The following is a 14,569-nucleotide window of genomic DNA, read 5'->3' as shown; positions in this document are numbered from 1 at the left end:
ACCTAATTATCAAAGAATACGAACGAATATATATTTTTTCAACAAAAGTACCTCACATGTACCTTGTATCTGGGTGTTTTTCTTTAAGAAAAAAGACAGAAAAAAAATACGCGAAAGAGAGAGACGTAACAATTTTTAAGCTCCCTCATTTGCGCGCGAAGGGGAAAATGTTGGCAAATACGCCCATAAAGAGAGATTATAAAATAAGAAGCAAGATCTCTCTCTTTCTCTCTCTCGAGAGTTCCTCGAGGAATGTATTCAACATATCAGTAGGGAGCAAAAGTTGCGCTTTAATCCCTCGGCGTGAGGATAATGAGACTCCGGCTCATGACTATTCATAGTACACATCCCGTACGTTTTTATCACGGACACGGCCGTGTTATCTCCGCGAACGGTTGAATTTATTTTCCCCGGATCTGTACCGCGCCGACGTATACCTTTCCTCATTCGCTCCCTATCGAATCCCTATGGTATGTACGCGCATTAAATGTTTATCGCGTATGCGTCCGGGTCAGAGATGAGATGATGGTTCGATAACGCATGCAGCGTGTAACAAACCGCCTCGTTGCTCGATATACATATGTGCAAGAGAGAGAGAGAGAGAGAGAGGGCAAATTACCCTGCAAAAAACCAGCTCGTGGCACGTACGCAAATTGGAGGGCACGTTTTGACACCCACGTTACCACGGAATTTTATATATGCATAAACGATATCTATTTTTCAATGTGTGTGTATGTGGAATACACATTGCGGCCGATCGTGCATCGGCGTGTATAATGGGCAAGGAAATAAAAAATTCACCACATCTCTCTCCCTCTCTGACGGTGAAAATTGTACTGTGGAAATATGACGCTCCCCCCGAGATTTTTACGTTAACGTATAGGTACGATCTAATTTTTCGAGGATAAGAGATGAGAGATATTCAATTTAGCGACAATAAATTTTACGGTATAACGTGAACATATATACTTCAAATTATAGTTGATCCCTTCTTCCTCTGTCTTTCTATCCCCTATCTGTCACTCTCACCTTGCAGGATTATCATTTTATTTAAATAATTATTAATTTAATGCATAAACATAATAAATTATATAAACCATAATGCACAATAAATTGTGAATAAATAATATGTGTACAATATATTCCACGATTTATTAATATTTAATTCATTTATAATAATATTTTCTAACAATAAGTATTAATATTCTCGTTACACATTGATTTAATTTGATAGGTTTAATTTAATTAATTAATGAATAGCAAACGAGGACTGAAAATCGTCAAGAATACCTTTGATCAATTTTTAATACACTTTAATTAGATATTTTAAATACATATTTTCTGTTCGATTACACTTTTCAAGTTGGAAAAGAAGTGCCATTTACTCGGTTTGGAGAGAAAAAAGGAAGAATGCGAAGAGAGATGCCACTTGTGAAAGAACAAATCTGATATCACCACCCATAATCATGAAAGAAATTCGTAGCATCCGGCAAACTGTATCCGCATTGCGGTGATTCCCACGCAAGATAAAACACGGGGATTATCCGTGACTAGCGTTACTAGTAACGTTAATCCATTAAACAAACAACGCTGTCTATCGAGAGCGATAAGTTTTTTGCTCTCGAAGGAAAATTGCAAAAGCGAACAAATTATAATCTACACAGGCTACCTAAATATTTTATCCCCTCTCGGAGAGAAACTTTTCAATTAGTTTTCGAAATCAGCACAAAATTCATATGTCGATCAAAACTCTGATGTAATTTTTGAATGTTTAATGCACGAATAGAAAAGGAGAAAAATATGTCATGAAATTATACGGAGAAAATATAAAAAAGTATAATAAATAAATATAATAAATATATAAAAATAATATAAAGAATAAATAATATAAAATAATAAGTAATATATGTTCTTTTTTTGTGATTGCGTGTATATTTTATTGTTTCTTTTTTTTTCAATTTTCAACTTACGACTCCCAATCAAGACATACCGTTCCGATTATTTCGAAACTTTCGTAAATTCTTACACTGCAATACGTAACCTGGTACAGTATCGTTGACCCCCTACAGCAGAGAAACTTATCCAGGTTATTGAGTAAGCCGTATCGACTTAACGGGTTGCTCAGCTAACTCAACGATATTATGCCCGTCGGTCCAGAAGAGGCCGATCTCTAATTGGACCAGGCTCTTATGTACCTAACAGAGACCGCCGCATTGTAATGCAACGGCAATTAAACGCACGTTTAATAACCCGCATGTGCAACGATCTGGCATTCATCTACACACAGGTTTGCATATACATATATGTATACAGAGATTAAATATTTTTGCCTCATTAATGGAAGATTTCAAACGCATCAATTATTCCATTTTCATGATAATTCTATAAAATAAACATTATTCTTTCATGTTGAGCGATAATAAATAATCACCCGCATTTTGTACGCGTGAAAAACTGTTGCAAAACTGTTTGATGTTTTCATTTAATTACAAACACTGGAGAAAATAAATTAAGAAAAAAAATGAATATTGTTTTAATATCGAGGCATCTCTCTCTCTCTTTCTCTCCTTTTACTCTTTTCCTCCTTCAACTATTTAGTATTCAAGTATGAAAACTTTCAGGGATCATATTAGAGACTCTCTTTTAGAAATTACATAACGAGACCTTGTTCCACAATTTTAACTTAAGTAAGACTCTAATTTAAGCTATAATTAAGATTAAAAGAAATTAATTAAATAATAACCTTCCATAGATTTTACTAATATAATTTATCTTATAGAGTTCGCGTGAGAACCAAACATTCGAAGATAAAATTATAAAAGAAATTATAGAGGAAAGATTGCCAAAAGAATCGCGGCCGAGTGAACGAATCAACGATGCCAACTAACAAACGCTGATAACAAACGTTCAACAAATTGTTCTGACGTCGCGTCGGTGAAAGGTATATATAAATAAATAAAAAAAAAAAAATAAAATAAATAAAAAAAACGAGACGCGCGAAAGGGAGGATAGAGAGTTGAATCCGAATAGAATGTTCAATTATTCTACGTCGAATCTGTTCGCTCTGTTTTTTTGTCCGCGAAAACTGTCGCAAACCGCGAATATATATATATATATATATACGGATTGCGGGGACACGCAGTCGCGCGAAAACCTACGATAAAAGGGTGGAAACGCATTGAAAACATGCTCGTGTTCTGTCTGTATCTACGTTATACCGTCGTTCGTCCGTCCGACTTCTCGTCGCGAGCAATTTGTTTCGGGAGAGTCACGATTCTCTGGTCTGGACGAGTAAATATCGTTACCCACCACTAGCGAAATTCTCTTCAACGATCGTTTTCGAAAATACGTTTCCTCGAGGAAGCGGCAGGGTATATTTGTGTACATACTATATACGGACGGTTTAGCTTTCACTTGTGTGTACGAGATTTTCTCAGACTTACTCGTCTCTCAGTCTCTGGTAAACTATAATGCACTATACCTTCCCCTTTTGTAAATATCTCAATATTAAACGTATCGATAATTAAAGGTCCCCGGATTAAATTTTTATCAAAGTTAAAATTATTTGTAAAACTTGTAAAAATTTTTGATCATATTTTTATATCTTTTAACAGTGGAATTATTTTATTAAAAATGAATAATATAATATGCACAGTTTTTATCTTGGCTTCACTCTAATAGAGTTATAAAAATTGTACACACATGTTTGTTTGATTTAATTTTGATCCAATATATAAATAAATTTAAAAATATTATAAAATTTTTTTTTAATTGTAAAATATATGTATATGTATATTATGATTGTAAAAAAAGCATCTCGAGAATAATTTTTCCATTAAAATATTAAAAGTTAAAATAAAAATTGTACACGTTGTGTTATTTAAATTCAATCAAAAACTCAATTGCTAAAAGAGACATAGAAACAATCAAATTATTATTTCAAAAACAATATTATATAATTTATTTTATATAAGACATTATTATTTAATATATTATATGTACAGATTATTTTATCTAATTATATACGCTTTCATAAAACGGATAGATTTTTAACGACGTAAATTAAAAATGACTGTGACATTTGTTTGTAATAGTCGCGGTAATAAATTCCTCAAACGCGAACAAAATACCTGTAACTCTTTTGTCACATTGTTCGTTTAACGATATAAAATATATCGAATAATACAACACGTGTGTGCGAAGAAATAACCGCGATCGGAGATCGATCGCGCGCAGATCCTTTCCCGCTCAGCTCGAGCGAAATGTCAGACGCGCAGGTAATATCTTCAGGATATTTACCGCTTAATGTACATATTCTCTCTCTCTCTCTCTTGCGCGGGCGCGTTAAACCCATGATAACATGTAACAACTCACCCGAGGGCTTCCTTGTAGAAGACGCTGAAAAGCGCTATTCCCACGCCGGTGCCGGCTTGCACTACCATCTCAACGAACTCCCGCCGTTTCCTGAAGTAATTGCCCAATACCAGACCGGCGGTTTCCCTCACGAGGCCGGCGCCGGTACCCAACACCAGCCCGTAGCTGTTGCATTTTGTAAAAGTAAAATCGTATGACTTTATACACACCCGAGTCAAGTCTGCGCGAAAGAGGGTAAGTTGCGGGGATCTTTATCGGGGAAAAAGGGTGACTGTATACACACACACACTGTGTCGTTGACGTTTCAAAAAAACTTGGAAAGAGCTCGGGTCGCGCCGAACCGCAAGTCGTTTCTTTCCTTTTTTCTTTTTTTCTTGTTTTTTTATTTAACCTGATTTTTTCGAATGAAAAATGGGACGCTATTATATAAACGTTAACATTGAAAACCGCACTTTGAAAGGCTGAAACTGAACTGAATAAGTAACTATATCGCGCAGAAATGTAGATTTGTATGTTGCTCCATATGTAATGTATGACATTTTATTCACGGTTCGTATCTCGACTAAAGTTTTCTAACAATATGGATTTTGTAGAATACAATATTCCTTTCTTCTCAAACTGCCGATAGAATTCGCGACCGAGAAAAATTTTAAAAATGATAAAAATTACGCAATTAACGCTCTTTTTCGCTGTATATAAAATGAGCCTTTCGCTCATATTTCGACAAAAAAGCCCTGTATAACGATATAGATTTTTTTACATAGCATTCCTTTTTTTCTCTACTAGCAATAAAATTTATGACCGAAAAATTTTTTAAATAATAAAAATGCAATTATAATTATCCGTGTTCATTAAATAAAACTAGATTATCAATGACACATATACAAAAATTGTGCTTATGTGTATATATAAAATTAATAATAAATAAGTATATATATATATGTATATATTTTTTAGGGTTGTTCAAAAACTGATGCCCTACATTTTTTTTCTCAGAAAGTATTTATTCAGCAGATTTGAAATTTACACATAATATATGTGGATGTTTCCTTTTTACTTTATATTATTTTTCAACATAATCTCAATCAATTTTATATCCTTACACCAGCACAATACAAGTGCATGTATGTCTTTACTATATCAATTCTTGTCCTGTCACTGCTTGAATCACACCCTCGTCACCTTCCAAACCGCGGAGTGCACCCTTAAGTGGCCCAAAAAGTTGGATATCGGAAGAAATCGCTAAACTGTGCTCCCCTATTCATCCTATAGTCCTGATCTGACTCCTTCTGATTTCCGAAATACATCTTTTCGGGCCACTTAAAGATATAACTTATAGATATCTTTGCGAAACAAGGTTTGAGGATCACGAGAGCGCAATTCAAACAGTGAGGACATGGCTACATGGACAAGACAAGAGTTGATACAGTAAAGGCAAACATGCACTTGTATCGTGCTGGCGTAAGACTATAGAAATTAATGAAGATTGTTATGTAAAATAATATATGCAAAGAAGAAACATCCATGTATATTGTGTATAAATTTCAAATCTGTTGAATAAATACTTTCTAAGAAAAAAAATGTGGGGCATTACTTTTGGAACAACCCTAATGTATCTAAATAAATACTCAAGCGTCTCTCAAGCAGCCAATGAAACTGTACATAAGCGTTCGCGCCGTTTCTACGCACCTAAGGAGCACTTGATGCATCTGGATGGCGAACGAGGTGAAGAGCGATGCCAGAGCCAGCACGAGGCCACCGATCACCGCCGTGAGCCTCGTATTGCCACGACGACACGCGCCGACGACCAGCGGCGCTGAACCGCGGGAAACCGCGGCGCTCAACGCCCCCGCCCACACTGAAACGTTTATCCGATAGTCACTTTGGACGATCATTAGAGCGCGACTGCGAAAGGATCGAGGGGGGTCCTCACGACACCCCAATTATACGCAGGTTCCGCGACGATCCTTTTATTCGGCTCTCTTTCTCTCTCTCAGTTTCCATCTCCTCTCACTCTCTCACTCTCTTTTCTCTGTGCTGGACCAACAACGCTGGACCAGCGCAGTAGCGAGCTCGTTTGCTGATTGATTCGCGTCGAATTCGCTAACGAGAAATCCGGTTCTCTCTTGAATTTCGACGAAACTTGGATGGCTTTCTCTCTTTCGCTATACATCTCACTCTCTCTCTCTCGTGAATGAGAGAATAATTTTTCACACGTGTTTTTCATTTCTGCCAATATTCTCGTTTGTTTTTATTATACTCGAAAACCACGCCACATGGAACTCGAATTCGTTCAATAGAGGAAAATTTTGAAAATAAAAAGTTTTTTTATTTGTCACCTCATGCATTTAAATAAGCAAAATTTTTCCCCTCTAAAAAAATAATTCTTATCAGCTGATTGTTAGAAAGATCTTTTTCTCAATGGAAAGATCATCGTTCCCCGAGATGCATACATATATCTTTAAAATGTCTATAAAGTATAGTAAGAATCGGATAACTGTATAATATATAACGCGACCTGCAACACGATTGTTGCTTAACTTTGGTTATTTGTATCTTGTTATCATGCAACAGACAACGCGTTGATGTATGACGAAAAGAGAGTGCGCAAAGTTTCCCTTCTTCATCCTTGCATCTCTCTCTCTGGAGTACCATGTTTTCGACAAAGTCATCGCTGCACCGGATTTATTGCGCGACTCTTCGTAATTACTCCCAAAGGGAAACGCTCAGATTTCGCAATTACGATGGAAATCTTCGTAACATGAGCTACGTTGATTTTCTTTGGCGAACGTTAAATTGCTGTTTACGGATACAGCGGATGATGCGATAATGTAGCTCGAATGCCTCATTTTACAAAAAAAAACGAGACAAGAGAGTATATAAAAAAGAAACAAATTTGAAAATCTACAATTAAAAAAAAAAAAATTAATTGCATATATTTAGATATTTGTAGAGCATTTAGAAAGATGGGGAAATGCTGCGAGCAAGAGCGAGGCAATTCCGCAGGTATTTCGATCGTAATTCGGAAGAGCACGCACAGATTTATGTAAAAATTTTACACCCTGTCGCAGCTGCGCGGATGAAAATTCTGATATTCCGAGGGAGAGATGTGCAAGTTGCAGACACGAAGACATCGCAGCGCGAAATGTGAATGTCGACCGATTTAATGGCATCGTGTCAAAGCGCCGCTATAGCTCATCTCTCTCTCTCTCTCTCTTTCTGTAATGCTAAAATTGGACGGGACTACGTCAATCGTATCGACGTACGTCTCTTGTAATCCCGTAAAAAGCATCACTTTTTACCCTTTTACTTGGCGAAACGCCTATCTCCCTTTCTCTCTTTCTCTTTATAAATACAAAACCGTGCCAAGTTCGCAAACGACTCGCATAATCGTATCTCGTCGATCTCGAACACGGCAGATATGAATAATCGAACATGAAATGCATTTATAGCGCTGCGGAAGTTAAGCCCCTCCTGTCTGTTCGTTCCATTCTGTCAACTTATCTGTCGGTCCTAGTCTACTTGTCCATTTTGTCTATCGGTTTAGAAATTTTGAGTGCTCGGCAAATGTTTTGAGACAGATGTGAATAATTCCAATGACAAGTTTCTAGAAAAATGTATGGAGAAAAGTATAACACACCAGTCAAAGAATTGGCTTAAATTTAATATTTAAAAAAAATTACTGACACTTATAAATAATGATATTTTAAATAGCGAGTAAAATTAATATAGCAATTGACTTGAAAAAATATTAATTGAAATTTATTATTAAACGATATTGGAAGATGTTTAAATATGTAGTGTAAAGTTTTTATCATCGCGTTTATTAAAAGAGCTATAATTTGTTTAGTAGCACAGCATAAACCAGCAATTAATAATAAGATTACATTATTATTAATTGATTATATACATATTTAAATGAAAATTTATGGAGATTAAATAAGAAACAAATTTTTGTTAATTGAGTCGCTCATTTACAAGTTTCAAACTTAATCCGACTGTTTCAATGCTGGTTAATTAAGCATAAAATTGAATTCTTACCGAGAAAAAGCTCAGTACCTATAATTAATTGAGAAATATGATCCTGTTATTTGCTTACATCTCTTTCGAGATTAAACAAAATCGAGAGCCTTTGATATAGATATATATATGTTTGATCAAACTGAATTTTGCGCAACACAATCAAAGTCTAAAAATAATATTTCACATTATTTTTGCACATATATAATTTTATGCGCATATTAATTTGTCGGATTGTGCTTGAAAAAGCCCAGTGAAGGTTTTTATGAGAAATTATCAGAGCCGAAAATGATGAGAAAAACAAGTTGTTGCAACTATAAATACATTTTCCGAGAGATCCTATACATTTGCAAATGAGCGCGTCAACTTTACTGGAGATGTAAACGTATCCTTTGGCCTGTATGTATGTACATATATGCGTGTGTTGTACGGAAAAGGGAACTAGGAAAACGATGCAACGGAATATATGACCCAAGGCGCGAATACGTATTATACGTCCAAAACGAAAGAGCCAGCAAACGTTACGTCACCACGTTCAAAAAGCCGTGTTACGAAAATTGCTACTTGCCACGGTGGATTCGCGCGTATATAATTATATATGCATAACAAGGGCACGCGATGCTACACGTTACTTGGCTTTGGTGTGATTTTATTCACGTTCCTTTTTCTTCGCATTTTTTCTCTGGTGAGAAGATCGCGTGCACATTTCCGCATAAATCAGGGAACATCAACGTTTTGACATGACACGTATCAAATAGCGATGCAAAATATATGTGGGTATATATACGGAGTATATATCCGTATATCCCGGAAAGAACAGACTTTCGAAGGTATAGACTCGTCGAACAATTAATTTATACTACGTTCCATCGATTTATCAACTTGCATTTATCATATATTTCTGGACTGAACACAGGAAAAACGTTCCAAGAGACTAAAGAGACATCGATACTCTCTTTATGTTTTCACACCTCTATGAAATTTATGCGATTTGGCCTTTAATCTTTGAGCCGAGCTTTGTGTAATTTCGGTATTAAAGATAAAACTGATGGATGGAAAAACGGAACGACGCGAGCTCGAAATGAATATGCATCGTCCAGCTTCCCTGCGACTTAAAAAAGCTCTCTCTCTCTCTCTCTCTCTCTCTCCAGGAGAGACCTGGATATTGGTGCGCCAAGGCTTCAACAGGTAGCGACTTCGGCGACGTTCTTACGCGAATAATTTATGAGTCTGGACGCTTTTAGCGCTATTTGCACAAGCGCAACCGAGTGGCGCGATAAACCCTTCGCTTCAGAATTTTTCAGGATTGAATTCGCGATGCGTTTTCGCGAGCTCATTGTCAGATTAAATTTATTCACAATGAGATACCCGCTTTTTTCCAGATATGCGATTATTAATTTTATCTTCGTGTACGAGTGATATATTACAATTTTCAAAGTAACGAAAGTGCGTATATAAATGGAGCAAAATTTTACTAATATAGTAGGTAGCTAAAAAATATAAATTATAATTAAAAATAACCCCACGTGTTAAAAACTTAAAATACTCTTTCAAGAGAATCCAAAAAGACTGTCCTATTTTATTATTATTGTAGTATAATATTTCTATTTTTTTTTTTAACAGGAAAAGCATAGTCTCTGTCTTTTCTTTCAGAACGTGTCTATCATAAGCTGTAACTTGAAAGGCAATATAATACGAGAGTTTATATTTTCTATTACATCACCGTGATGATGTATGAGAACGCGTCGCTAGATGAGGCGGGATAATTTTTCAAAGTGGGACGAGAGAAACACACCGATGATATTACACTTTAAATACATTCCCGGCGGATAAAAGACCCATTCACGGCGGTCTTGACATACAGTAGCGACAAAGAACTCGGATGGACGATGGAGCGCAAAGCCTTTGTTCACGCTTGTCTCTCGATGCTCGTCCGTCATTACGTATTTTCCCTGTAACGCTTAATGACGTTTCTCTCTCTCTCTCTCTCTCTCTTTCTCTCTCCTCGCAAGAGTCCATCTCGTCTATCCACCACGTCGCTTTCATCCCCTGAGAATATTTTAGCTACAGCTCTAGTTCGAGCACAAGTTCCGCCACGTATTTTGGCGCCGGTAAAAGGCTGGTGGCCTAACGCTACGTCATTTCTCTCTTCTTACATTTCAAAAAGTACCACGAATTACACTTTCCGCAATTGCTTCCGTCCGACTGCCAGCGGCGATTGTTGCTGTCTCAATGAGCAATTTCCGTTATCTCTCTCTGTGTAAGTAATTCTTGGCAATCCGAGAGAGAGAGGTAGGAAAAATATTTTAGAAAGTTATTACAAGTATATAAAGCCGCGGAGAAGCTTTCCTTTTTCTTTTCTACGTCAGAGTTTAGAGAATTTCTCTTGCAATCTGCTAAAGAGATTGAAAAAGACAAAGTATAAAGAAGAGATGCAAATAAAATAAAATCTCATTCTTCGTTTTACACTTAAATTTATTTTAGCTTTCGTATGTTTTTGCCTCGTTAAATCAGCAAGATTTCGATTACTGGGAAATAATAGCAGCGAACAATTGAATTCTCTCTGTTAACAATAAGAGAAAAAATTTACTCGAAAAATTGCTCGATGAAAATTCCTGCTGATTCAGAATTACGTCTATGTAGATATACAATCGTCTAACGAACTGGTAAAAAATCACTGCATCAAGAAGATTTCGCTCGAAATCGTATTATCCTTGTACTTCTTCGGTAATATCGTAAAAGACATTGCTACAGTCGTTTTTTATCAAGTTTACGTGGCTCTTATCGCAAACTTCCTGTCCATATTTCGATTGTCCTCCTCGCAAATCAATTTGAGTGCTCTCCGCCGCTCAAGAAAGAAAATGTTGGAAAAGAAAACTTTTAAGAAACAGAGAAACCCCTAGCGATATGCTCTGAATCATATATATTTGAAATATATATGGCATACCAGGACAGAAACTATACTAGGATCGCGATGTAGAAATTGAAGTTAGTTTTCCCCTAATGAAAATTTCACCCGATACGTTTTCTCGAAACTCTTAACTTGCAATATTGTATCTTAATAATTAATCCGCTGGAATGAAAATTATTATAAGAATAAGAAAATCTGAATTTGAATTTTACAGAAAGTTATTATCATTGAAAATACGTTTTCGATACAAAAGTATCAATAAACTTTTCAATAACAATACAAGTTCTCTGTTCGACTTTCGCCTCATTGATTTTTTGTTACCCCACCCTAATTTATCAATTCAATGCATTTCAATTCAAAACAATGCAATTATAAATTCAAATTAAATCATTCCTCTGCTTGAAGTATAATTTGATAAGACATCTATTATAATAATCGATGGACTGTATAACCCTATACAACAGCACAAAAAACCATATAATACAACAGCATAATAAAAAATATTAAATAATTACAGAAAGATATGCGTTATAATTATTTCACGTAAAATTATGACATCGCGCAACAAAGAGGCATATATAGCTAGATAAAAATAGCAATTTTATGAATTATGAATAAACGGACGCGTCTGATTTACGGTAAATGAAAGATGCGGATATTTTTATATTAAAGAAAGAGGCGGCGCGAGAGATAAATTTCACGCCCGCGGTTTCGTAAAATAAAAAGTATGACGTAAAATAGGAAGCATCGATCATATGCCGCCCCCGCGTACACGTAATGCTACTTAATGCTCAGTTCAGTTAATCAAATCGGAAGCTGCAGCGCAAACTTTGAACGTATAAATGCAATTGCGGCACATTTATGCGGCGCGTACATTTTCTCCCTCTCGTCTGGATCTAAAATATATAGGTATTCGTCCAGTTGTCGACGCATAATAATAATCATTCACGAAGATTCTGAGAAAAAAATATCTATATATCTCTTCCATTTGAACGCGCACCGTATATCTCTCTAAGGCGGTGTAATAAAAACGTAGTTAAAAAGTAAAGCTAAGCCAAATTAGCCGTGTGATTTATTAACATTAAATTTCGCTCCTGAAAACGCAATAGAAGGTAACTTAAATTAAAAGCGGAAGTTAAATTGAAACAGCGTACGATTTACGAATAAAGTCGGAATACGTGTGTGCAAAAGTTGGACTAAAATAGAAAAGGATAATGGGAAAGTCAAATAGAAAGAAACAAACGTAAAAGGGCTTACTGTGTAAATTAAATATGTATAATGTATTTTTACGAGTTGGTCGAGAAAAATTGAAATTAAATTTATCGAGGAAAAATGAACACTCGCGTATGAAATGTTTGATCCGAAAATATACAGTGTATGGTAACAGATGTTGCAAGAGCGGAAGAAAAAGGGGCTGTAGAAAGAGTGCTTATCCAGTTTACTATCATAAGCGGCTTTTCAGTGGTCGATATTTATTTTCAATATGTCGATAAGAACAGCCTTGTAGCGCCTAAAGATATACGGCAGAGTTTCTTATCGAATAAAAGAGCGAGTCTTATATAATAATAGAATAAAATGATTAAATAAATATCAAACTAAATTCCTCCCATCGTGGCTATGAATTTTTAATCTTCCATAATTATTACTACGTCGACAACTAAAAAATAATTTTCTTTTCAATCTCAGAATATAATCAATATTTTTGTATTATAAATAATTAAAGCTAAGTTAATTGTGGAAGATTTATTTTAAACGATACTCCTCATCGATGAAATTTTTTTATATCTATTAACAGGCCGTATATTTTATAATAATTTAGTATAAATAAACAAAACTTTTTTATATTCCATTAACGAGCCGCGTAATTTATTTTAATTTAGAAACATGACCCAAATCGATCAAGTTCTTCAATATAATCCTCAACGAATTATTATTCGCAAATTTTCGCGTGGACAAGTGAGTAGCTGTCATGCTCAAATGGCTCTTCTACCATAGACCAGCGTTAAACAGCAATATAAAGCTCTATCGCGATAATTCGGTGTAAATTGAAGATATTGACAGCGCGTGCACGTCGCTCATATCTCGCCTTAATAGCGGACATTTCGCTTTGACGCTAATTACCGAAGCAAGTTGTCAATACTTTGGTCGACCGCAAATATTGATGATCCGTGAGAGATTCTTTACGACGAGCATCGCGCAGCCGTCCTCTCCGAGAGAAAGAGCGAGAAGGAAGAGGCAGGTATAACTTTTGCGAAACTAGGTCTATCTCTAGTAAGGTCGGGCCATCTCCCAGGAGCGGCTCTCCAGGTTGCATCAACGCGACGCGATGCATCGCGATATATCAAGCGGGAAGGAGAAATCCCCGAAGCTTCGGGGCCGTCTTTTCCAGCTTATATACCGACCCCGAGAATCGGGAGAGAATGTCGAGGAGACCAGATCTCGACATCCGGAAAAGCAACACGTCGCAAACTCTCATTTCTCTCTCTCTTCCTCTCTCGTCGTTTAGTCGAACGCATACGTTTTCCCGGATCTAAGTATCTCGTATCTATCACCCCCCTTCCCTTCACCCCTCGGGATCGGTCGACCGTATCGATCTCGACGACCGAGGACGATTCTGTGCTCTAACGAAAACAAGCGTAAAGTGAAAACAAGTCACCGTCGTGCGCTTTCATCGTGCTTTTCGACATAATTGAAGGTATGGATGCGCAAACATTTCTCTAGCAAACAAAACTTTCCTCTCGCAGCTTCTTTCCCTGTTTATAAATTATTTATATATACATGAGGTGTCTTAGAGTAATAAATATTTGTTTTCTCATCCATCGAGTACTTGATCAAATGATATGTCATAGCGCAAACATGTACAATTACGATTTTAAGTTTCGCGATATTATTTCAAGCATTAAAATAATTTGAGTAAAGTTTTTTTTAATATATCTTTCTAATTATAGATCTGAAATTAGAAAAATCCTCCTCATCATTTTCTTTGTGAACAATAGATATTTGACAAAATCATAAAGTAAGGATAGCTCTATTAAATCATCCCAGCGCAACGAGAGCTTGAATTATTCACGTTTATCATGAAACATCGCGTTAATAATCCCGACGTTGAAGTGACAAAGTGCGTTATTAGGTTGCATAATAAATTATATTCCATGTCGCGAGATAAAATTGCCATGTTATTAAGATGATATGAAAGATTTTCGATAAAATACAGAATGGCAAATTTATATATGTATAAGCTTACATTTATAAACAAGATAATTT

The 14,569-nt window shown here is 35.9% G+C and overlaps 1 protein-coding gene across 3 annotated transcripts in view; it reads right to left on the bottom strand.

Moving 5' to 3' along the window:
- Positions 1 to 14,569, bottom strand: part of LOC145936818 (monocarboxylate transporter 4) — a 78,173-nt gene that overhangs the window by 10,127 nt on the left and 53,477 nt on the right. For all 3 annotated transcript variants that reach the window (XM_083039414.1, XM_083039413.1, XM_083039412.1), the window contains exons 14-15: positions 6,064 to 6,232; positions 4,375 to 4,539 (exon numbers count right to left, since the gene is read on the bottom strand). In XM_083039414.1, coding sequence (XP_082895540.1) covers positions 4,375 to 4,539; positions 6,064 to 6,232 — 334 coding nt within the window. The remainder of the gene's footprint in view (positions 1 to 4,374; positions 4,540 to 6,063; positions 6,233 to 14,569) is intronic.

This window comes from Prenolepis imparis, unplaced genomic scaffold, assembly GCF_030444845.1.
Source record: "Prenolepis imparis isolate NDT839.2.m4 unplaced genomic scaffold, iyPreImpa1.0 SCAF_5, whole genome shotgun sequence".
NCBI classification, from domain to species: domain Eukaryota; kingdom Metazoa; phylum Arthropoda; class Insecta; order Hymenoptera; family Formicidae; genus Prenolepis; species Prenolepis imparis.
This window is presented reverse-complemented; position numbering and strand designations above follow the sequence as displayed.